This window comes from Macrotis lagotis, chromosome 1 (genome assembly GCF_037893015.1).
Source record: "Macrotis lagotis isolate mMagLag1 chromosome 1, bilby.v1.9.chrom.fasta, whole genome shotgun sequence".
Classification (NCBI taxonomy): Eukaryota; Metazoa; Chordata; class Mammalia; order Peramelemorphia; family Peramelidae; genus Macrotis; species Macrotis lagotis.
In genome coordinates, this window is record NC_133658.1 from 698,336,257 (window position 1) to 698,363,521 (window position 27,265).

At 33.3% G+C, this 27,265-nt stretch overlaps 1 protein-coding gene across 1 annotated transcript in view; it reads left to right on the top strand.

Annotated features, from left to right (window-relative positions):
- Window positions 1-27,265, top strand: part of LOC141507803 (sodium channel protein type 9 subunit alpha-like) — a 142,359-nt gene that overhangs the window by 47,442 nt on the left and 67,652 nt on the right. The window contains exons 3-10 of the mRNA XM_074215794.1: window positions 8,123-8,390; window positions 14,730-14,848; window positions 15,285-15,374; window positions 16,168-16,296; window positions 18,283-18,374; window positions 20,523-20,714; window positions 24,746-24,815; window positions 25,802-25,943. Of these exons, the coding sequence (XP_074071895.1) occupies window positions 8,172-8,390; window positions 14,730-14,848; window positions 15,285-15,374; window positions 16,168-16,296; window positions 18,283-18,374; window positions 20,523-20,714; window positions 24,746-24,815; window positions 25,802-25,943 (1,053 nt within the window). The 5' untranslated portion in view covers window positions 8,123-8,171. The remainder of the gene's footprint in view (window positions 1-8,122; window positions 8,391-14,729; window positions 14,849-15,284; window positions 15,375-16,167; window positions 16,297-18,282; window positions 18,375-20,522; window positions 20,715-24,745; window positions 24,816-25,801; window positions 25,944-27,265) is intronic.

Here is a 27,265-nt window from a genome sequence, read left to right on the forward strand (position 1 = left end):
AGGTGTTTCACCAGGATGAGGGGGTTGTAAAAAAGCAGCAGCTGTAGTGAAGCTCAGAGATCATCCCTAACAGCTTGAAGGGGCGTTGAGAGAACTCTTTTTCACCAGAATGAGTGTGCAGTGAGGAGCAGGGCCACAGAATCTGCAGTGAGAATCTAAAGAAAGCAGTCTGCACCCCCAGAGACTTAGGTAAGGGAATTCTGCAGAGATTTCTGCTCTCCCTCATGGTAGGACTCTGCTGCGAGCCTACACTCAGATTCAGGTTGTAGTTTGGGCTTCCACACTAAGCAGCCAAGCTGGTTCCCTCCTTATAGGGCAGAGGGAAGTGGGGCAGGGCATCTACATATCAAAGCACAGGCTAGAGAGCATAAGACCTTGGAGGAATAACGGTCCCAGTGGGGTGTCCCCCACAAAAAATACCCCAAACCTTGGAAGTGCTGTAAATTAGTCTTGGGCTGAGGAAATGACTAAACAATAGAAAAAGAAGAATCTGACCATTAGAGAATTATTTTATTCCCATGGAAGATCAAAACACATACTCAGATGGCAACAGAATTGAAGCTTCTGTAACCAAAACCTCAAAGAGAAATAGAAAATGGACTCAGACTATAGATAAGCTCAAAAAAGACTTTGAAAAGCAATTAAGGGAGGTGGAGGAAAAATTGGGAGGAGAAACGAAAGTGATACAGAAAAATCATGAAAACCAAATCAAAAGCTTGGTGAAAGATATACAACAAAATCCTGAAGAAAATAATATGTCAAAAACCAGTTTAGGCCTATGAAAGGAGAAAGAGAATAGAATAAATGAGGGTGGGGAAGAATAGAGTGGAGGTCCAGCTAGTGATAGCAACTGTGGGGAAAATACTGAAGCAACTTCTTTGGTGGACTTATGATAAAGAAAACAACTCACCCCAGAGACAGAGCCATTGAAATCTGAACACAGACTGAAGTACATTTTTTTCTCTCTTTCTCTATTCTTGAGGTTTCTCATCTTCTTATGGGGGAGGGGTTTTATGTTGACTCTTATGTTTACTTTTATAACACATTCAATTTACATCAATGTATAGCATGGAAACAATGTATAGACTATCAGACAGCCTTCTGTGGGGGGTGAGGGAAGGAGGGGAAATTGTAAAATTCAAAACCTTACAAAATATGATAGGTGCATATTACCATGATATATAATTGGAAAACCAATAAAATGTTAAAAAGCAAAATAAAAAGAATAGCCAATTGTAATAGTTAATGATAGTTATGTCATTTAATTTATAATGCCTTTATAAGTTTATAATCAGCATGAGTGATAATGTAATTTGAAACCCAAGAACTGGTTGACTAAAAAGAGAGATTTTTCTTTTTCTTTTGTTTTTGTTTCTCTAAAATCATTGTTTGTGAAAGGAGTCAATCTTCAAAGTCATCAGCCAAATGCTATATAAGAGTCTTCTCAGGGTCATAAAATGCATTTGTTTCAATTATGTCTCTTTGAACTGAATGAAGAATGCTGGATAATGCAATAAGTAAAATTCATATGGAGCAACAGAAGGGCAAGAATAGCAAGGAAACCAATAAAAAATTATTTTTATGTTGAACTACATAATGGAAAATTATTTGTGACCCCTTTGAGAGCTTTTTGGTGGGTAGGAAACTAAAAGTATAAGGAGGTGTTTTTTAAACAGAGTACCTATAGATAGAGAATAAAAGAGAATAGGTCATCTAATAAATATAAAGCAGTGATTCAGAGATAGAAGACTTTAAGAGGGAGATATTCTTACATTAGGATTTCAGTTTTTTTTCAAAACAGAGACTCATTGTACTTTATCACCTCATAAAATTCCTAAGAATAGTTATTTAATAGGTATTTCTGAGCAGAGAATTGTGGGAAAGTTATCAATGAAAACAAGCAAGGTCCTCCTTTCCTGGAGTCTGGAGAACTTGAGTTCAAATCCAAACTTAGACACTTGATACTGACTAGCTTGTGATCTTGGGCAAATCACTTAACCACATTTATACACACACACACACACACACACACACACACACACAAACAAACAAACAAACACAAACACCCAAATGCTCATGGTTAGGTAAAGCTAATATAATAAAAATGGCAATTCATCCCAAATTAAATTACTTATTCAGTGCCATACCAATCAAACTACCAAATAACTACTTTACTAAGCTAGGAAAAATAGTAACAAAATTCATATGGAGCAACAGAAGGGCAAGAATAGCAAGTAAAACAATGAAAAAAATGTAAAGGAAGGTGACCTGGCTCTATCAGATCTAAAACTATAAAGTGGCAGTCATCCAAACTTCCTGGTACTAGTTAGGAAATAGCACAATGGAAAATTGGATTAGGAGAAGTTCTAAAGAAGTTGCAGTAAATGACTACAGCAATCTACTATTTGACAAACACAAAGACAACAGCTTCTGGCATAAAAGCTCACTATTTGTTAAAAAATTTGGGGGCAGCTAGGTGGTGCAGTGGGGCAGCTAGGTGGTGCAGTGGGGCAGCTAGGTGGTGCAGTGGATAGAGCACTGGCCCTGGAGTCAGGAGCACCTGAGTTCAAATCCAGCCTCAGACACTTAATAATTACCTAGCTGTGTGGTCTTGGGCAAGCCGCTTAACTCCATAGCCTTGCAAAAACTAAAAAACCAAAAATAAAAAATAAAAAATTGGGGGAAACTGGAAAAGAGTATGGCAAAAACTAGGCATATATCCACATTTCACACCCCATACCAAAATAAGGTCAAAATGGGTCCAGGATTTAGACAGAAAGAGTGATATCATAGATAAATTAATAGATCAAGAAATACTCTATCTGTCAGATCTATGGAAAGGGGATGAATCTATGACCAAACAAGAATTAGAGCACGTTATAAACTGCAAAATGAATGAGTTTGACTATATTAAATTAAAAAGGTTTTGGACTAATAAAATCAATGCTGCCAAAATTAGAAGGACAGCAGAAAGCTGAGAAACAATCTTCACAACTAGGTATTCTGAAAAACATTTAATTTCTAAAATATAGAGAGAATTGCATCAAATTTATAAGGTTACAAGTCATTCCCAAATTCATAAATGGTCAGAGGATATTAATAATTTTCAAATTAAGAAATTAAAACTGTATATAACCATATGAAAAATGTTCCAAATCATTATTGATTAGAGAAATGCAAATTAAAACAACAATAAGGTATCATCTTACACCTATCAGACTGGCCGAGAAGAGGAAAAGTGAAAATGATCATTATTGGAGAGGCTGTGGGAGGATTGAGACATTGATGCATTGCTGGTGGAGTTGTGAATGAATGTATCCAAACTTTCAGGAGAGCAGTAAGGAACTATGCCCAAAAAGCAATAAAATTGTTTGTACCCTATGACCCAGCAATTCCAATTCTAGATCTATATCCAGAAGAAATTATAAAAAAGGGACAATTCCTACATGTTCCAAATTATTCATAGCAGAACTTTTTGTAGTGACAAAGAATTGTAAAATGAGGGGATGCCCATCAATTGAAGAATGGATAAAAAAGTTAAGGTACATGAATACTATGGAATACTATTATTCTATATGAAATCATAAATGGGTGGACTCCAGAGAAGCATGGAATGACTGAGAGAAGGGAGTAGAACCAAGAGAACAATGCACACATCAACAACATTATGAGATGAACAACCTTGATGGAAGCAGCTCTTCTCAGCAGTCCAGAAAGCTAGGACAACTGTATTAGACCAGCTATGGACAATGCTATCTACATCCAGACAAAGAAAAACAAAACAAACAAACAAAAAAACAACCCTTTTGAATTTCATTAACACTTTATAAAAATTATTTCTTATGTATCTCTTTCTCTTAATGCTAATTTATTGTACCAAAAATTACTAATTTGTAAACATGTCTATCAAAATATGTATATACAATGCTAGCCTGACTGCTGCTGCTGAGGGGAGGGGGTGGGAAGGGAGGGTGGAAGGAAATTTTTGTAACTTAAAAATATAGATGTGCACATGGATGAAAATAAATAAATATTTTTTTAAAAAAAAGAGAGTGAAGGATAGACAACATCATCAAAAGTCATGTAAGATTTCATGCAAAATGTAAACTTCAGGGCAAAGAAGTCTGTAATTGTTATACAAGAGGTTCAGAATAGAATAAGTATTTCATATGATTTTCTTATAAATGGCAAGTTCTTCTCAGTCTTGTTTACAGGCAGCATTCCAAGCCCCAAAATTAGAGGACCCATTCAATGAACTGTCAGTCAAAAGACTTTGCCATATCTTTCTGATAAGTAAAACCAAGTAGATCAAGTATGACTGTTAGCATATCGTTATGCATTTGGGCATTCAATCTATAGAGCTTGCTCATTTAATACATATCTTGTACAGAATGTATAGGGCAGTAATTTAGGATCAAAAATTGAATGGGAGTTGAAGGGAAGGCTAGATAGCCTTTGGAAAACTGCACAATAACCTCAAGTGTATTTCTGAAACAAAGCCCCATTTTTTAACATTAGAATACTTCCAGGATTGTTATAAGGCATGGAATATTTCACTTCCCAATTAATCAAAGGTTGAGAGTCATCCAAAGTGCAATGAGAAACCACATTTCAGGCACAAACAGGCCACAACACATCAACAACATAAATTGCACAGAAGAACCATTGCAGCAAAGCAATTTGAAGCAACAAATGGAGTAATTTGGACATTTTTCTTGTTTATTTCCTTCTGAAGTAAATTGGAATATATTCATGCCTGTCAACCATATCAACAATAAGGATTAACCAGTTGTAGATACGTCTGTTGCCTAGGTGTTTTGTTTAATAGTTTAATATCTTACATTTTGCTTATTTTAAATTTCTTTTATTTTAAATTTAATTTATGGAATAAAACAAGCATTTTAATAAAATAGTATAATAAGATATTGCACATACTACAAGCCTACTATAAACAACTTTATATTCCTTTTAAATATACAATCATATAATACATATTACTCACAATTCAATCAGGGACTATATAGCAAAATTATAAAAACCTTTTTATACAAATAAAATCAGATTTAAATATTTGTAGAAACATATTCCATGAAAAAGCAAAGTCAAAATAATAAAATGAAAGTTACTCAAACTAATTTATATATACAATGTCATCCAATTATATTCCCCTGAAAAAATGTTTACTGAATTAGAAAAAATAATAACAAAATTCATTTGGGAAGAATTTTTAAAAAATCAAGAATATACATAGAAATGAGGGGGCAAATTTAAAGGAAGGTGATTTAGTAGTACCAGAAATTATCAAAACTATCTGGTACTGACCAAGAAATACAAAGGAAGATCAATGGAATAGAAGAAATATACAATTGGTTGACTCTGTATGGAGGATACTCTTTAACACATTACAGAATTACAATATTGGGGCTCTTATATTTGAGGATTGAAAAAATATGAGTTTTTCTCCTCATCAACAACATAGAATATTGTTTCATGAATCTTAATTTTAAAAGTTAACTTAAATCCTTTTGTATATAGGTATCTATGAATTTAAAATGAAATCTTTTTCATATATGGGTGAAACTTTATTCATTGTTTCTAATGAATTCAATATTTAGAAAATTCTGTCATTTGTTTATTGCTACTTTATATCTGAAGTTATGATTCAAATGATTAGAATACTGTCTTCAAATCTTTATCATTTCATTTTTTATAAAAAACTGGTTACTATGGAACAAGAGACAATGTGGAATAGTGAATAGAAAGTTGACCTCTAAGCCCTTAAGACTTGGAGTCAAGTCCCTCCTATGTCAAATGGTGATTTTATAATCAGAGACAAATCATTTAACCTCTTAGTACTTTAGGCAATTTTCTACTGTAATATATTTGTAAGATGGTAGGCCTTATATTGGTAGAAGGAGTGTCCTCTATAGGTAGTTCCCTACACTGCTCAAATAACAGATCCAATAACCAGTTCTGTCTGTTTTTAGAATAAATACCCTTTACATATTCTTTCTCTCTCTCTCTCTCTCTCTCTCTCTCTCTCTCTCTCTCTCTCTCTCTCTCTCTCTCATTACCCCACCCCCAACCACAGACACTCTTTATAAGTTCTAACATGATTTTTTTAAAGTGTGCATTCAGGTTAATCTGGACTGGTAGTAGAAAAGTAATATTGAATGCTATCTTATCTTCCATGTTTTCAAGTAATTAACAAAGGAAACAGAGACAAATTCAAAACCCTAAGTCATACAACTCGAGATTTTGTGCCAAGCTGACATTGAACCATTATTTCTGGGACTAGTCATTCAACTAAGCCTAAAAATTAAACAATATTAATTCCATAGTACAATTATTAAAATGGAATGTATACCATACATAAGGAACAGAGGAATAGATGCTTAGGAATCATTGGATTTGATTATTCATTTTTTCAACCATATGCATATGTATATTTTTAAGATACAAAATTTCCTTCCAACTTCTCTTTCCAGCCCCCTCCTCTCAGTGGCAAGTCAGGTTAACATTATACAAATACATTTTTGATAAACATTTACAGATTAGTCATTTTCGATATGAGGAATTAGGATTAAGGGAAAGAGCTACATAAGAGATAATTTTTATGAATTGTTCATCAGGTACTAAAGGGTTTTTTTTTTTGTTTTATTTTGTTTTTCTTCTTATGGATGGGGATAGCATTTGTAAATAGCTGGTCTAATATGGTTGTCCTAAGTCTCTGAACTGCCACTTTCATCAAGATTGACCACCTCACAGTGTTGTTAAAGTGTACATTGTTCTCTAAGTGAATTTGATTATTCAACCATTTTCTTGGCACTAGTTTTCAAAAGTCAAAGCACTTCAATTTAGTTTAAACAAAGGGTAAAGTACCAATGATAATCTTTCTTTTGAGATGCTTTGCTGAACTCTTTTCAAAGGAATATATAGGTCATTTATTTCTGTAAAAAAAATATCAACTTGAAATACCAAATCAAAGAAATCAATTCAAAATACGATGAGAAGACTTTCTGGAATTGATTAGGGTAAATCTTGAAGGAAGGTGGATATACTGACATGCCTGATGAAAGGGAATAGAAGGAATGAGCAAAGAAATAAATTCTAGTTGACATCTCATAGGATCATTAATTTAAAAGGTAATAGCGGGTGGCTAGGTGGCTAGAGCACCAGCCCTAGAGTCAGGAGTACCTGGGTTCAAATCCGGTCTCAGACACTTAATGATTACCTAGCTGTGTGGCCTTGGGCAAGCCACTTAACCCCATTTGCCTTGCAAAAACCTTAAAAAAAATAAAAGTTAATAGGGATCCCAGAAGCCCAATCTTTTCCTTGTACTATTAGACTGTGAGCTCTTTGAGAGCAGATACTGTCTTTTGCCCTTCCTTGAATTCAAGGTATTTAGTACAGGCTCCTCCAGAGCCAATGCTAATTGTTTGAGAATTATTATCCTGATATCTTTCAAGTCATTGAATTACTTTGGTCCTGCTCCTTTCTCTCTCATTCTTTCATTTCTTCAATGACCACTTTACACAGAAGAGAAGGTATCCTTTGCAAAAGAATGAATGGAGAAATACTTTTGGAAGCCATTGAGGAAATGTTTGATATAACCAATCTAGATTTGGCATAGTGAATCTGATATTAGATAGACAGATAGATAGATAGATAGATAGATAGATGATAGATTTTCTTTTACTTAATATCTTTACTGAAAGGGCATAGATTGATCAGTGATAATTACTGACTCTGACAAAGTTTTGATTTAATTGAGGAGATAAAAATAATCTAAAATTTATTGGCAATATAGAAACAATGATAAAGCATATCTAAATGAAAGGGGGAAATGAGGCTATACATTCGAAAAGATGCCCTAAATGATAAGACTGAAGTGAGGATTCTGGGAAGAGGTCAATGATAAGCTCCTAGAATACCTGGCCTACTCATTAACATTATTTATTGTAAGGGCTTTTGGATACATATTCAATACAAAACCTGATGATAAATTGAATTCTAATATTGTGTATTTTGTGATCACAACTGGGAACATATGAACCTCTTGGTTTACTTCCTTTCTCTCATATATGTTTTATTTCCTACTACTTTTCTTGCTCTTTTTCAGGACTCTTAAAAGATTGAAAGGAGATTTAAGATCAACAAGACAAAAAAAGATGGCAAGACCCAGCAATTTCACCTACTTCACTAGAAAATCTCTTGCTCTTGTTGAAGAATGCACTGCTACCAGGAAAAGTGAGGAAGAAGATGAAGGAATAGAACCAAGCAGTGACTTGGAAGATGGTAAACAACTGCCATTTTTTTATGGTGTTGTTTCTCCAGCCATAGTTTCAGAGCTCCTGGAAGACCTGGACCCATACTACTTGGACAAAAATGTGAGCATTTTCTATGGGCACAGGGAGACTTTTTATTTTACCCTTCTTGAATTAAAAGATTTGAATTGGGATATGAAAAGACTTGTTAAATAAATAAAGTAAAATTTAAAATATGGAACTCAATATATCTTCTCTTAGACTTGATTCAAGTTGATTCTGTCACTGCCATCTTGATTACTTTCCAAGTAATAAGTAAATATGATGTGTACAATTCAATAGACTACACATTTCTATGGTCTGGGATTATTTAATTTTTACCTTTTTATCCTTGGTCCTTAACACAATGTTTGGCACATACCATGTTCTTTATAAATGTTTATCATATTGTGAGTATTCAGTAATAACATGGATATTCAACAAATATCTGATGTACTGATCCAACACTAATGATTGAGCATTCATCATTTAGCCAATTAATATGTATTTATTGAGTGTCTATTCTGTGATAAACATGTAACAGCTATTCTGGGACATTTTAAAAAAGCAGATATGATTTCTGCCATCAAGGAACTATTTGAATTATTTACCAGTACAATGCAAAGTAGAATTAGAACACATCAGTATTCCACAATATGACAAAATGGAAATTTGACATTTATACACCATTATAAATTTTGGGGAGGGAAGTATTATACAATAATTATGTATGTTCTTAGAAATTCATGAAGGCACTTGGAGGTAGGTATGTTATTTTGACTAACAATTACACCATATTATTTAGTTATTGAGATTTCAATAAAAACAAATCTTGTGTGCACAGAAGTTTACATGAAAAAAGATCTAGTATTTGAACTTAATTTTTTTTAGCCAATTACAAAGCTTAGATTTTATTCAACTAGATTTTTGTCACATTTGATTTTGGTCATTATTTAGTCTTCTTGAGATGTTTCTTAGATTATGATATTATCATCTAATGAATTAACTCTTTCAGTTTTGTATCACCAGCTAATATTTTAAATGCCTTCTGTCTTTATGCAACACATCATTAAAAATTTTCAATATATATGTCCAAGAAGACAAACCTAAGGCATCTCACAAGAGACTCTCCTACAGTGTGATTTACTTCTTTAGATCTTTTGAGAATTAATCTATCTAATAAAATTATTTTCTGCTCTACATGTCTCTCTCTTGTTCACATAAAAGGTCAAGAACAGTAAGTATGTTAATATTTTTGAATATGTATACAATATCTTTAAGATCTAATAGGTTAACTACAACAAAAGAGAAAAGCTTGATTATTGTGGTTCATAGAAATGATTACATTCTATTGTAGAACAAAATATTTATAATTATTGGCAGCTAAATGGCACAGAGAGTCAAGCAATGACCCTGAAATCAGAAGGATCTGAGTTCAAATCTTACCTCAGACACTTACTAATTATGGGACCTTGGGCAAGTCACTTAACCCTGATTGCCTTGTATCTTGGTTCATCTACAGGCATCCTGATTCATATTTGACCACTGAACCCAGATAATTCTAGAGAAAAAAGTAAGGTTGACTACTTAGCACAGCGCCCCCTCACTCAAATCCAATTTATATGCATGTTGTGACATCATAGCCCTCAATCTAGAATTCTGCCTAGTATCAAAGGCACTTTTAGAAAACTAAACTTCTTCATCATCATCATCAACATCATCCTTTCATTTTTATAGTTCAAGGCTTGCAAAATGATTTATATATTATCTCAATTGATGCTCACAACTCATTTTACAGATGAGAAAACTGAGGTTGAGAGATCTTAATTGACTTGCCCAAAGCCATATAGTTAGCAAACATTCAAGACAAAATTTGAATTCAGTTCTTCCAGAGTCACACATTGGCAACTCAGGATAATATTTGTGATCTTTTATCTTCCTCCTTTTATATCATTCTATATAAGTCTACATGCCAGCTGAATGGTCTAGTGAATAGAATGCAAGCTTCAAATCCCAAGACCTAAGTTCAAGACCTACTTTTAATGCTACTATGCCAATCTTGGCATATTATTAATCCCTCTGTATTTTAGATAAATTTTTTAAGATTGTAAATTGTAGGGGAAATGTGTAGAATGTGTAGAAAGTATTTCCTTATCAGGAAGGAATTTCCTATATCAGTGAGGGCAAATTCTGACAGGTTTGCCCTATCTCTTTGTAAATAACCACTGTACAATGATGCAAAGGTGTATAATGATACAAAGAGAGTATGACACAGATCCTGACTATCAAAAAGCTTATGTCCTGGTAGAAAATATGTAAAATGTTCAAAAACATAATCAAAACAAAGTAGAATGTGATTGATGAAAAGAAAAGATACAAATAAATTACAATGAGAAGTTTGAGGATGAATCACACTTTCCATTTGGGGAAATCAGAGATTATTTGGGAAAGTAGTGACACCTGAGTCAGGTCTTGAAAAGGGAAGAGATTTGGATAATCAAATACTGGTGTTACATTCAGTCATGGGATAGTAGAGATTATCTTTGCTGATACAAACTGTAGTCTATGTATTCGATCCTTATGTTCTTCACCAAATTCTCCATTAAAGATGAAGTCAGGGGGAGCAGAGCCGAGAGGAGAGGTGGAGCCAAGATGACGACAGGAGAAGAGCCTCTTTTACATAATATTTCAAAAATCTTAAAATTATGACTCTAACTAAATTTTCGAGAGACAGAACCCACAGAAAAATCCAGTGAGGCAATTTTCCAGACCAATGTGACCTGTAAAGTAATGGAAAGGCTCGAGCTCCACGGGGTTAGAGGAACATCCCACCAGAGTGAAGAAACTTCAGCCTCTTGAAGGCAGTCCCAGGGTGACTGAGAGCTGATTGGGCACCATAGCTCACCACAGTGGAGACAGTTTCCTGACCTACACAGCATGGAGCACTGGGCACAAATTGGAGGATTAGCAGAGGGGGCTTCTACCAGAGTGAGCATGCAAAGCACAGGCCTTCTGGGCAGTTGCAGAAGTCAGCCTGGTCAGCTCAGCAGAGGTGGCCTCACAGCAGCCAAGATCCAGGAAACAGAAGCAAGCATGGAGCCAGTAAGCAGGAGCCCCCCAGGCAACTGAAATGAGTGTTCAGCCCACCTAAGGTAGGAGAGTACAGAGAGACTTCAGAGGTCTGTACCTGGAACAAAACTCTGGGGCTCTGATGACCACATTCAGATCCTGATCGCAGTCTAGTTTCCCCTACAGATCAGGGGGCCCCGTGACAAGGGGAGTTCTTGTGGTCATTCACAGACCAGGAGGAAAGTCAAAGCTTCACACACATACTGAGATCCTTGTGGGGGAAGGGGGTGTTCCAATAATATTCAAAAGCTCAGGAAGCATCACAAAACCAGGCACAGGCTGAAGAAATGAGCAAACACAGGAAAAAAAGAGGAACACCATTGAAAAATATATTGTCTATGATGCCAAGAAGGATCAAAATACTCTATCTGAAAATGAGGAAGCACAAGCTCCTGCACCTAAATACTCCAAAAAAAAATGAAAATTGGATTCAGGCTATGAAAGAGCTCAAAAAAGATTTTGAAAATCAAATAAGGGAGATAGAAGAAAAATTGGGGGAAAAAATGAGAGAGATGCAGTAAAAGCACTAAAAAGAAGTCAGCAAAAAAGAAGTCAAGGAGATCCAAAAAAATACTGAAGAACATACCATATTAAAAGCCAGCATAGGTCAAATGGATAAAACAGTTCAAAAAGTTATTGAGGAGAAAAATGCTTTAAAAAGCATAATTGACCAGACTGAAAAAGAGATAAGAAAGCTCTCTGAGGAAAACAAATCCTTCAGATCTAGAATGGAGCTAAAGGAAGCTGATGAATTTTTGAGAAGTCAAGGCACAATTCTTCAATACCAAAAGAATGAAAAATTAGAAGAAAATGTGAAATATCTCTTTGAAAAACAACTGATCTGGAAAACAAATTCAGGAAAGATAATTTAAAAATTATTGGGCTACCTGAAAGTCATGATCAGGAAAAGAGCCTTGACCTCATTTTTAAAGAATTCCTACAGGTTACTTGCCCAGATATCCTAGAAGAAGCAAAGGGCAAAATAGAAATTGAGAGAATCCTCTGATCTCCCCCAGAAAGAGATAAAAAAAAAAAACCAACTTCCAGGAATATTATAGCCAAGTTTGAGAACTCCCAAGTCAAAGATAAAATATTACAAGCAACTAGAAGGACACAATTCAATTATCATGGAGTTGCAGTCAGGATCACACAGGACGTAGCAGCAACTACATTAAGGGCTCGTAGGGCTTGGAATATAATATTCCAGAAAGCAAAAGAACTTAGAATGCAAATGAGAATCAACTACCCAGAAAAAATGAAAATCATCTTCCAGGGGACAAGATGGACTTTCAATGAACCAGAAGAATTTCATTTGTTGCTGTTGAAACAACCAGAGCTGAACAGAGAATTTGACCTTCAAATACAGGACTCAGGTAAAGTATAGAAAGTAGAGGAGAAGGGTAAAATATGAGGGACTTAATGATGATGAACTGCATTATGCCTACATAGAAAAATGATACTGATAATATTTATATAAAACTTCTCATTTAATAGAGTAGGTAGAAGAGGTTTTTATAGATGAAGCTCCGGAGAGAGCTGAATTTTGTAATATATTATAAAAATGGAGTCAATGGCTAAAAGGGAAATGTACTGGGAGTAAGAGAAAGGAGAGATGGAATAGGCTAATATATTTCATATAAAAGACATACATATATAATGTATACACACATACACACACACACACACATATATATGTATGTATGTATGTATGTATGTATGTATGTATGTATTACAGTGAGCTATTGCAGTGATATGGAAGGGGCATGGTGAGGGGGAGTGAGAGAAACTTTGCTCTCATCAGAGGTGGCTCAGAAAGGAAACAGCATATACACTCAATGGAGTATCTAGAATAAAAAGGAGAGAAGGGGGACAGAGGGAAGGAGGGGCTGTGAGTGATGGAGGAGAGGGTAGCTGGGATTGGGTGGCCTGTCTGGGACCTCAGGACCCAGGTTGCTGGGTCTCAGGGGTTGTATGTGGGCTCCGGGGCCTCTTGGCCCCAGGGCTGATTATCAATCCACTGTGCCACTCAGCTACCCTACAGCACATTTTAGAAGAGGCACAGAGTGAAAGGAGAGAGAAAATATTGTATATGATAGTAGGGAGGTATAAATGGAGGGAGTTGCTATCAGAAACAACAACTGTGGAAGAATATGGAAGTAGCTTTTTTGATGGACTTGTCATAAATAATGGAGACAGCTGGTGGTGTTGGAACACAGACTGAAGCACTTATTTTTTTCTATTTCCTTTACTTTAGTTCTCATGAGGGTCTATATTTTCTTGGGGGGGAATGAATATTATGTTTACTCTTAAACAAGAATATTTTATTAATGGATAATAAAAGCATCATTGGTACAAAAATAAAAATAAATATGAATATAAAAAAGACGAAGTCAATTCAATGAATGCCTTCTTTGCATCATATCTCTTTATTTTTCTTAGCTACCATGCTCTTTCAATTCAAACACTGGGCAAAATATTTTTAGCATCCAATTCCCAACTAAATTCAGAGAGAATCATTGCCAGGTTTCCTACAGGATAATGAATACTTTGGGTGCAGAAATTCATGAAGATAGTCTTATGTTATAAAAGGTAGTTGATGCTATGTCAGTGGAGAGCTTTCCTACATGAATAAAATCAGAGATCCTTCAAATATTAATGGGTAATCACATGTAGGTCAAATATCATAACTGTTCTGAACTCTGCCACTATTACCTATGTAAACTCAGATGAATTATTTTTGCTTTCAGTCTTCCTTTCTTCATCTGTTAAGTGAGATGATTAGACATTCTCTGTCATGGCTAATATCAGTGATGTTATATAATCCTATATTTGCATAAAATCACAAAATACATATATATATAAAACTTGAAGATATTTTGCATGCAATATATATATATATGTACAATGAAATATATAACACATAATTATGATCATTACATGATATACACATATTTGTAACAAACTTATGTTGTATATAGGTAACATAGTTTTTTAAATTTTTATTTATTTAAAGCAATGGAGTTACTGACTGATGTCCTGCCCAAGAACACACAATTAGGCAATTATCAATTGTCTGAGATCAGATTTGAACTCAGGTACTCCTAACTCCAGGGCTGGTGCTCTATCCACTGTGCCACTCAGCCCCCCCCCCCCCCAGGAATATAGTATTATTTATGTATGTAAGATATTATTTATCCTGACTAATGAGTAATGCAAAGCAGTAATGATTGTTAATTAAATAACTTTAAAATGAGTATGTTATTTTCTCACTGTATTTTTATTTCTTTCCTGCAGACTTTCATAGTGCTGGATAAAAGAAGAACCATTTTCCGATTCAATGCCTCCCCTGCATTGTACATTTTAAGTCCTTTCCATAATGTTAGAAGATTATCCATTAAGATTTTGGTAAACTGATATCCTTTACCGGTGATTCAGCAGTAGTTATTTTCTTTAAATTATTTCTCAATTAATTGAAATAATTTCTTAAAAGTAAAATAAAACTAAGGGAATATAATTGTTTCAGTATTCATATTTGACTTTTATTCTATTCTCTACTTTGAAAGAATCTCTGATATTTTTCAATTTCCTTTTAATTAGGGGGAAAAAACAAATATACTTATCTGGAGAAAAATCATTGGAGTAGCCCTCATTTGAAGATAATATTTCAAACGTTTATTTTATTTTGTAAATCTGTGCAAAATGGAGGAAGAAATCGCCTTTGAATGTAATTCAAGTTATTTTATAGTGAGAAGGTGTATATTCTCAGCATTTAGAAAACTGTTCTAATCATATAAATACTAAATATCTAATATGATTTTTTTCATTTTACAATCCTTGACTTTCATCTACCTTATTCAACATGATCCTTATGGGCACTTTCCTGTTAAACTGTATATTTCTGACAAACCTTGACCCTTTGGATTGGATATTTTATTTTGAGTAAGATATCTTTTTTTTTTTACATATTGCATAAAAAGTCATAGATTTCTGTATTCATTTCATGAAGTTCTCTTTCTCTTGGGAATAGAGTTATATTAATCCTCATTTGATTAATTCTGGCATTGGAACAATTAAAAGAAAAGCCTAGCCAATTATCAAAAAAGAATTAGACTCTCCCATACATTTTTAGGAGCTCCCAGGAACTTCTCTTTGTCCATTGCTCTTAAATTATTGATTACAACTAGCCAATATTTGACTAGCTTATCAGGTATGTCATCTTAGAAACTGGTTGGTTATTAATACTATTATGCATCTGTTACTTTTTCAAATCATGATTTTGAAAACTGTAAAGATAACATCCAAAGCATATTTGGCTCTGGAAGTTCTTACCCGGAACATCCATGAAAATATCATTGGATTGTAAAATCAATTTATTCTAACCCTTACTTTAGAGCAAGACGATAACAATTGCCAAGGATAATTGAAAATTCTGCCTTTGATTTTCTGGTAAATACATATTATATATATATATATATATATATATATATATATATATATATATATATATATACACACATATATATTATATGTATTATATACATTATATATGTATTATATATACATATATGTATGCATGTATATATAATGAGAGAATATGTATGTATGTATGTATGTATGTATATGGAGAGAGAGAAAAGAGAAACAGAGATTTACACCAATTTTCAAAGATTTCTTTCAAGACTATTGATTTGTCATAATTCCATCTAATGTACCTTTGGATGTTTACTTTCAGGATGTCTTTCATTGGACTATATACTTTTGAAATCCTTGTAAAAATCCTTGCAAGAGGCTTCTGTATAGGACCATTCACATTTCTTCGTGATCCATGGAACTGGTTTGATGTCCATATTCTTGCCTATGCGTAAGTATTTTTATGTATTTTTCTTAAAATTGAAGATTAGTAACATTTTTTCAAACAATTATTTTGTTAAGAAAATCTTCAATCAAAAAAATAAAAATAGAAAAAGAAAAAAATTTCAATCTAAAGGATAATTCATGAATCATATTCATTGGTATGTGAATTTGTAATTTTACATATGGTAGATTTGTCTTAATGAATACCAAATGCTATAACAATGTTATCTCTTTCTATCTTCAAAATTTAACTCTAAAGGGTGGATGATTTTATTTCTATTTTATAGCTACGGAAATTCTCATATAAATGACTTTATGCATTGTCCAAGTTGACCGAAAAATTTAGAACAGAGCCTTGAATCTCAGAGACCTATTCTTAGTCAAATGTTTCTTTCACCAGTTTACATTACTTCAATACTGATAGATATCTTTAAAATGAGGATTAAGTCATCTATTAAAAGCACTGTTTACATTGCTCTCCTAAATATTCATATTTTAACTCAACAGTCAGTAGACTTTAAAATAACTTGATTAATAAATATGTCTACCATTCCCAAGGAAGTATAAACACTGAGACCACAAAGAAAAAACTAAAAGTGCATCTATACTTAAGGAACTTGTATTCTAAGCAGGAGTATTTAGCAAACTCTTCATTTTTTAATTAAATGAAATATTGTTTAACTATGTTTTGTACATGATTTTTTGGTTAAAATATTTACCTTTGGGGACAGCTAGGTGGTGCAATAGATAGAGCACTGGCCCTGGAGTCAGGAGTACCTGAGTTCAAATCCAGCCTCAGAACCTTATTAATTACCTAGCTGTGTGGCCTTGGTTGAGACACTTAAACCCACTGCCTTGCAAAAAAAAAAAAATCTAAAAAAACAAATAAAATATTTACATTTATGTTAAAATTTGTAATTTTTTCTACTTGATACACTAGAAATTAGTGTGCTCATTTTCCTTAATTTAAAATATTTACTCAAATTACAGTAGGAAATATAGATACTCATAATTCTGAGTATACTATAATTTAACAGCTAATTTATTTATATGGGAAATTAATACCTATATTGCTTCCCCTATTTTAGCATCCTATAATTAATTTATATATATATATATATATATGTAGAGAGAGAGAGAGAGAGTGTATGTTTCTGTGTGTGTGTGTGTGTGTGTGTGTGTGTGAGAGAGAGAGAGAGAGAGAGAGAGAGAGAGAGAGAGAGAGAGAGAATTTACAGTTATAAGGAACTTTAGAAATCATCAGATCCTCTTATTTCATTTCAAACATGAGAAAACTGAATATCAGAGAGGTGGTTCCTTGTCCTGTCATAAGATAGTAAATGGCAAAGCCAGAATTTGCACCTAGTGCCTAACTACAAATTCAAATTTTTTTTGCATTTTGTCATATAGTCATTTGAAAATATCAAGTGACTCTTGCTTATATACCATATGACTTAACTTCTAAATTTCTAAATTTTGCCTATAGAAAAGCAAAGATGACTTTTGTAGGTCAGGGAAAAAAGAATGTCTGGCAGAAGGAAAGAATTGGAAAAACATGGTATTAATCCACAAGTCCTTGATGGATTCTTGTGGAAAAGAAGAATTTGACTAACTAAATTTGTATATTTTATTGTAAATATGATTCTTGCCATAAAGAAAAAAACAAGGAATGTTGGTTGACAGTAATGGTTTTTTGAAGGCAATGGGTAACATTGTTCCAGTGGTCTCCCCAAGGACTGTATCACTACTAATCAGAGATGTCCCTGGGGATTCTTGCTTTATTGGACAACTTGATCTCTGAAATTCCTTCCATTCTTTGATTTGTTTGTTTTTAAATCATTTTCTTGTTGATGATAGATTTCTACTACATATAGAAGATATTACTTGATTATAATTTTTCCTAGTAAGATCAAAAAAGCATTAAAAACATAAATATTATTAAGCTTCTTTGAAACCTATCTAAATTTTTAATAATTCTAATTTAACTTTACAGGTATCTGAGCATATTTGTAGCCTTAGACAGTGTTCCAGCCCTTGGAATTTTCTCAGTTTTGAGAATTTTGAAAGCTTTTTCTCTAACCACAGGTAAGCTATGATTTGCATAAACTTTAGGGTCTTTGCCTTTCCAGTTCTGTGAGTATGTTTTGGGGGGTATCAACATTTGATATGGTTGAATGTGAACTTCCTGATTACAGGTGTCTAATAGTATATACAGTCTGAGACAATGTTTAGAAATTGAAAAATTTTTAGAATTGTTTAGTTCCTAGGATCACAGATTTAGAGCTTGAAAAGATCTGAGTTGTCATTTTAAAAAACCTCCCTTATCTGACCCACGAGGCTCCTAAGTCTCAGGAATATGAAGTAATTTATGCAACATTATGGGCAGCTAGGTGCTGCAGTGGATATAGCATCAGGTCTTAAGTCAGGAAGATATCTTCCTGAGTTCAAACCCAGCCTTGGATATTTACTAGTTATGTGACTGTGGGTGAGTCACTAAACCTTGTTTGCCTCAGTTTACTTATCTGTAAAATGAACCAGAAAAGAAAATTGCAAACCACTCCAATATGTCTATCAAGAAAGTCTAAATGGTGTCATGAAGAGTTGAATGTGACAGACTGACTAAACAACAACAAAATAGCATAAGTAGAATTCAAACCCTGGACTCCTGACTCCGAACCCAGAGCTCTTTCTTCTATAATCATATTTAGAATCAAATCTTTATAGTCTGAAACTAGGATAACTAATAATACTTCTTTGGTATATGAAATCTGTGTAAGGAAGCATACCAACAAAATGGATTTGGAATCGCTGGTCTTTAACTCCTATCAATTATTTACTTGACTTAAGACAAATAACTTAACCTCTATAGGCCTCAGTTTCCTCATCTATAAAATGAGGAGAGATAACCAAAAGACCTATAAAGTCTTTTCCTATTCTGAAACTATGAAGCCTGTGGAATTTACTCACTAACTTTTATTTTAGGAGTGGATACAAGAATAGGTTGAGATGAAATGATTTTCATTACATATCTTCTGTGATATTAATGCTATTAAAAATCAAGGATCAAATGATATTCAATTTTAAATGATATTATTGTTCAAAATCAGATTTAAAAATTTAATTCACAATTGTGGATGTCAGGAAGCTAGTTGATGCAGTTGATAGAGCACTGAACCTAGAATCAGGAGAAACTGAGTTCAAATTTGACCTCATACACTTAATGATTACTTAGCTGTATGAACTTGGGCAAGTCACTTAACCCTTTTGCCTTATAAAAACCTAACAATAAAATAAAATAAAATAAAAATTGTGAATATCTCAGTAAACATGAGAGCCATATAAGTTAAAAATGAAACTTTTTCTCTTGTTTAAAATATAATTTTAAATGATTTTTATTTTTCATACTCATGAAATGAAATGACAATCCAATTAAACTTTTGGAGTCTTTATTACAATAGTAATATGAATAATAGTTTCATAAATACCAAGTTCAATGGTGCTGTGAAGCTCAAATGAAATGCATCAATCACAAGACTTTATATCTTTTATTGTTGTTACCAACAAATCACATCTTAATTTAAAACATTATCTTTGTTGTAAGAATTTGCAGTTCATAATGATGTTGTTTCTCTACCAGTGTTCCATTAAGGAAAATACTCTGCTTAACAAGAATTAACAACTGATAAAGATGGTTGCCCTTTATATATTTAAAAAAACAGCAGACAGCTTATTCATTTAAGTTTTTCCACAAGTTTTCAGGAGGATATTTTGCCATGTGTGATGTGATCCCATAACATCTATAGTAATAGCATTAAATGTAAATATTGAACTCTCAACTACCTTAGTTTTTGGTGAAAACTTGTTATGCTAAGGGCAGCTAGGTAGTACAGTAGATAAACCATCAGATGTGAAATCAAGAAGACTTATCTTCCTTAGGTCAAATACGGGCTCAGATACTTACTATTGATGTGACTCTGTGCAAGTCACTGAACCCTGGTTATCTCATTTTCCTAATCTGTAAAATGAGCTGGAGAAATAAATAGCAGACCACTTTAATATCTTTGCCAAGTACACAACTGAACAACTAAGACAAAGTTACTTGTGGCATATGGTCATTGATTGGAGCATTTCCTATGTTTTGCAACAAAATCAAGATTATAATGTATTCAATCAGATTTTTAATTTCACTGCGTCATTCACTTAGCAATGCTCTTTTCCCCCCTTTCTTTTCAGGTACAAGGATTATCATCAGAACCCTGACTCGGTCAGCAAAGATGTTTTGCCATACAGTGATTCTAACTGTGTTTTGTTTGAGTGTCTTTGCTCTCATTGCCATGCAACTATTCATGGGTAACCTGAAGCATAAATGTTTACTATGGCCTCAAGAGGAGAGAAGTAGGACTGATAATCTGTCAGACAATGAATGTAAGCATTACAACTCCAAAAATGCAAAGTCTTTCAACAAATGTGTTGATACTTTACTCTAGTGAAGTCACAATGAATTAAATGCAATGAATTGATTTGGGCATGGATCTAGATAATTTTATGGATTTTTTTTCTCTTTCTTTATTGAGTTGTAAAGATTTCATCTATGTTCCCAGGTATTTCAATCAGGAATAAACAAGAATGGAAGTTCTCACTTGTGAAATTTGTGTTTTAAAAAATAATCATAAGACTATGGTTAACAGTCAGCATTTATTAAACACGGACTGTATACCATGTAGTATACTAAGCTATGAGAATACTAACTTCAGAAATATTGCACACATGCAAACACTATGATGTGTTTGTATGTATATGTATATGTATATGTGTGTGCCTACCATCCAGAGGCTTACCTTATAATTAAGGATAGGGAGCTAGAACTGAGCTGAGAGGTCTTCTGGTATAACTCCTTTCTTTATAGCATCACTTGAGAGAGATGGAAATGGGACCCTCAAGGGTCCTTTGTTCCCCACAAAGGAATACAAACAATTTGTAATATTTCCTAAAAGCATTTTAGATGACAGCAAAGAAAAATAAAATACTGAAGCCAAATGATATAGAAAAAAGAATTCATAGACTTGAAGTCAAGAATTGAATTCAAATCTCAATACTACTATTATCATTTGTATGACAATATCATTTAATATCTTTTATCTATGGTTTTGTTTTATGTTACATGGAAATGATAACTGTACTCTCAAAAACTTTTTAAAATAAAACACTTTATAAATTGTTAAGTACAAAAGAACTGTTTACATTTTCTTCTCAATGTTATAGAAATCAACAAATTAGTTACATGAATATAATTTCTATTCTTATTCATGTATAAGTCATATCTTTACTCCTTATTGTAAATCCTTCATTATAACCTGTGAGAAACATAATCAATCTTCTTTCATATACAGATAATCAACCACTCAAATTTATTTTTTTAGTAATTGTTTTATTTTTTATTTTTTCCAATTACATGCAAAGACAGTTTTCAATATTCATTCTTCTACAAGTTTTTGAGTTCCACATTTTTCTACCCACACTCCTTTCCTTTCTCTTGCAGCCATCAATCTGATAAAGGTTGTACCTGTACAATCATGTTTAATTTATTTACATATCTGAACCACTCAAATGTAAATTTATCTTTTAAATCAGTTAAAAATAAAATGGTGACAGTTTATTCTTGTCAGTTGCTGCTGCTGCTGCTCTAAAATCTTAAATGCATCAAATGATGAATAATTTTGAAATCTTAGGTAAATATATTTCTAATATATGAGTATATACATATTTATGTAATATTTGTGTATAATGGGTATATGTATGTATATATGTATGCATGTGTGAAAATATACCAAGTCTTAAGACATTTCTCCCTTTCAAAATTCTTATGAATCTGCTGATTTTCTTATTTTGGGGCATTCTTCAGTCTCCCATTACTGACTATGGTATTCTTCATTTCTTTCTCCCTACCTTTCCCTGGACTCTCCTTTCTTTGTGTATTCATTTAATTTTATTGTAATGGAGAAATATGTACATTTTCACATTTAAAACAACATAATTCTTTCAAGTGAATGAAAAGAAAAATTTCACAATTAAAATGAATTAAATTACAGCAGGGAACATCAATTCCAAATTACAGTAAGGGACATCAATTCTAAACATCAATTCCAAGAATTTTTATGTGCTACTAATCCTAATGATGAACTAAAGTAATCATTACAGGAAAGTTTTATTTTTTTTAAACTGTCATCTTGGGGCTGCTAGGTGGTGCAGTGGATAGAGCACCAGACCTGGAGTCAGGAGTACCTGGGTTCAAATCCGGTCTCAGACACTTAATAGTTACCTGGCTATGTGGCCTTGGGCAAGTCACTTAACCCCATTGCCTTGCAAAAGCTAAAAAAAAGCAACAACCCTGTCATCTCATTTTGTAAACATGTCAGAATAACATCATAATTAAGCAAAAAGACAGCACCCATGATATCAGATTTCTATTTAACCCACTCAAACATCCCAACCCATCTTAATTAACTGGCTATGGTCTATGTTATATAAGTTATCAACAACAAAAAAGAGAACATACAAATAAATATTGATAAATTCCAGATTCCATATTCATAGAGGAATAGTTTAATCTCTGCATTCAGAGAAAGAAGGAAAAATATCGGAACTCTAAGCACTCCTACACAGGACCTCATTCCTTTCAGCTCCATTAATGTAAAGAAATCATTATTCCTCTTCCCCCAACAGAAGATTGTTTCTAAAAACTGATTCTAAAATGATTTTTTTTAATTAGGAGAGATAAAAATTAATTTAGAAAAGAACTTTTTGGTAGATTCTTTCTCTACTTTTATTGTAATCAAAATATTTCCCTGCCCACCCCAGATTCCAGTTGAAAAATCATAATGGGAAGAGGGAAGAGAAGGAAGAAGGGGGATAGGGAGGAAGGAATAGAGAGGGGAAGAAATAGAGACAGAGATATACATCCAAAAAAGACAGAGACAGAGATAGAGGGGGGAAAGAACTGAAGGCAACTTATCACAAGAGAAAATTTTAAAGTAAAAATGTCTAATTTTCTCCCAGGGATTGGATAAAATTTTTAAAAGAGGAAATTTGTAATCTACCAGTGTTCAATTACTGATGGTTTTCATTCCTCTTCCTCTCCCATTGTCTTCACTGATTTCCCCCATTCCTTCTTTCTCCTTATACTATCATCTCCTTTTCATCTTTCATATGAAAAGCCAAATCATATTGAATATCAGTGACAAAGGAGTGATATTGGGGTTTGAATAGATAATATATTTGATGACTTCTACTTTATCTGTATTTTCATCCGAATTGTTGGTGAATAAAGGAGTTTTCTGCCTCTGTGTTACCTCCTTCCTATGACTTTATTGCTGCATGTAACAAAATTTTGTTTGCATAGTTTTTCCTAGTCTTCTACTTCTTGGACCAATGCAAACATGGATAACTTCTATTTCACTTATTCTGAATGTTTTCCTTTTTAAAATAACTCAATAATATACCAGTTATTTATGAATGTGGAAGACAAGGTACACTCTAACCATTTCACCTTCCCTGCTCAATAAACTCCAGTGACTCCAAATTACTTTCAGCATCAATTATAAAAACCTGTTTAGCATTCAAAACCTTTCATCACCTGCCCTCACACCTCTTTAGATTTTTTTCTTCATTTCACCCTCCCATGCACTCCATGATCCAGCCACACTGACCTCTTTGCTATTTTTTTGCTATTATTTCTACTGGCTGTCTTCCTTGCATAGCATGTTTTATTTTCTCATCTCTGCCTCCTAGTTTCCTTTAAGTTCCAGATGAAATTCCACCTTCAACACTGTTAGACTCTACAAAAAGACTTTACCTATCTTACCTTATTCTAGAGCTGGCACTTTCTTGGTTATATCTAATATATCTCATATATAATCTTTTTTTGTACATATTTGTTTGCATGTTGTCTCTCCCATGAGATTGAAAACTCCTTGAGAAGAGGGATGAGCTTTTTCTCTTTTTTTGTATATTTAACTCTTAGCACAGTTCGTGATGGTGCAATGGATAGAGCACTGACCTTGGAGTGAGAAGGACAGGAGTTCAAATCCAGCCTCAGACACCTTCCCTTTGATAACTATGTACTTGGGCAAGTCACTTAATCCTGATTGCCTTGCCTCCAGTACTGTCTACAGTACCATATCTGAACCCAGATGTCTCTGGAGGAGACAGAGAGAGAGAGAGAGAGAGAGAGAGAGAGAGAGAGAGAGAGAGAGACTGGTGACTTAATACAGCACCCCCTTACTCAAATCCAAATCATTTGTTTGTCATGGCATCTGATGTCACAGTCTTCTTCAAAAATGAAGGGTCAAATATACATATATATTTCAACATGAATTTTATTTATATAGCTATGATGGGTCTCCTAAGATCCTGAGCAATGGTACAAATTAAATAAATTTTCTCATTCATATTTTCAGATTTTGACAGTTTTTTTCATTTGGAAGGAGAAAACAATGCTCTCCTTTGTGGTAACAGTACATTTGCTGGGTAAGTAGTATCGGGTTTTATTGGGTTGTGTTTTTCTCATAGTCTGCATTAGATGACAGGATATCAATCTACTGACAAATATTTACTGAGAATCTATTAAAGAAACTGAGAGATACAAAGAGCTTTAAGATATTGTCTTCACTCAAGTTTATATAATTCTTTATAATTTGTTAAGCTGTCCTCAGAAAGAATACTATGAGATAGTTCAAATATTACAGATAAGGCTGAAATGGTGAGTTACCCTTGACAGGTAACACTAAATCTCAGAGTAGGTAAGGACCTCGCAGTCTATTAGGTCCATCCTACACCCCAATAAGAATCTACTATCTGGCAATGTACCCAGGATATCTAGTTTTTTACTTGAAGCACTTAGTGAAGGGAAGTCCTTGAGTCTTGGAGCCATTGAGTCAACTTTCAGATAGTTGATTGTCGTTGTTCCTGTGAACAAAAGTCATAAAATTCATCTTAATTAAGGGATATTCTTTGAAAAATTTTTCTGCAGAAATTGCTTTAAGTATTAAGCTTGAGTTATTTTCATTTAGTGGTAAGACAGGCAGAAATTGAGATTGCTTAGGAGAACAAAAATAGATAATACAAACTAGCCTGCTTCCTTTTCCTGTTCCATTTTAGCTACAAGGATTTAATTCAATAAGTGTTTATCACATGCCACACCCTAGCAAGTTTTGTAGAGGATAGAAAGATGATCAAGACATTATTTCTTTAATGAAGATAGTTAGCCAAAAGAAATGGAGTAGAATCTTGTTGCTCATGCTTGTTAAAAAAAAAAACAATTAACAACAATAAAAAACTTGGTATGATGGTGCCAGATGTGAGTTCATTCTAACTCCCTTTTTAGCTAAAAGCAGAACACTTCTGTTCCTTATTTGGTTGAGGGTAAACTGATTTAGTACTTAGTATTCATTACTTGTTCCTGGGACAGAACAAAAATCAAATCAAATCAATTAATTTTTTCTTTTTATGTGTAGACGATGTCCAGAAGGATACTTATGTGTTAAAGATGGTGAAAATCCTGATTACGGCTATACAAATTTTGATAATTTTGGCTGGGCTTTCTTGTCCCTGTTTAGATTAATGACCTTGGATTTTTGGGAAAGTCTTTATCAACAGGTGAGAACCAAGATATATGCTGCATGTTTATCACTGGCATAAAAAATATCATGTAATTATATTTATCATCATGTAGGATGTTTTTAAAAGATGTTTTATTTTTAGCAATCTATCTACTTGGTAATAGCTTAAAGTGGGATTTATGCTGTATTTTAGAAGGAATAAAAATACATTTTGGAGGGACTAATTATTGGATCACAAGTCCTCTATTTATATTGTTTTCTGAAGATCTACCTGGTCATTAAACTCTCATCTCTTCACAGTTCATATTATTCTAATGTTTAAAAATGGGTTACTGTGAAGTAATTGGAAAAACAAAGGAATTTCACTAATAAGCTATCAAATGCATCCTCTTCTAGTTATTTTGAATAATTGAGTTTTAGCAAATTCCATTTGGAATAATGAGCAATGTAAATTTATACAATGAAACTAGTTAGATACAAATTGTTTCTTCCAAGACTTTAAAAGACAGATAGTGAGAGAACTAATGTAATCTCCAAATTTACCTCGACAGCATATTTTATTGTAAATATAGTCAACTCACATTTATTTTGAATTTTATAGCTCAAAGCATTTTCCTCACAACTCTATGAGCTAGGTCATACCATATTGTTATAAATGAAGAAGCTAAGGCTAAAAATGATTGTGACCTTGCTCACAGTTATTTTCCCAGTAAGTGTAACTTACTTCAGTCCTTGGCAACTTTGTCTAATTTGAGTAGTTGCTTATTAGGACAATCCTGATAAGTTCTAATCATTCAACTGCTTCCCTTGATCTCTCTCCTCATGGGCAATGATGTTGGTCAGTGGGAGAATAAGAATAGAAAAAGTGGTTTCTTTGTGGTTTTGTTACTTTAAAGCTTCTTTAAAATTTTCTTAAGTAGATTTTATAAATCATATTGTTATTAAAAAAAATAACTTGTCAGGGAAGCTAGGTGGTGCAATGGATAGAGCACTGGTCCTGGAGTCAGGAGGATCTAAGTTCAAATCTAGCCTCATACACTTAATAATTACCTAGCTGTATGACCTTGGGCAAATCACTTAACCCCATTGCCTTGAAAAAAAATTAACTTGTCAGTGAATAAGATTGATTAATTCAGCACGTTTTCCTAAGGCTAGGTGGGAGATCAGGTCAGGAAAGCAATAAAGAGGAGTAGCCTCCTCTGTTTAGTCTGAGTACCCTCTGCTAGAGTATCCTCTAGCATTGAAAAAACTTTATTAAATTCTTATTTTTTATTTAAATTTGCATGTTTATTATTCAAATAACATACAAATATAGTTTTCAGCATTCATTTTTTGTAAGATTTTGAGTTGCACATTTTC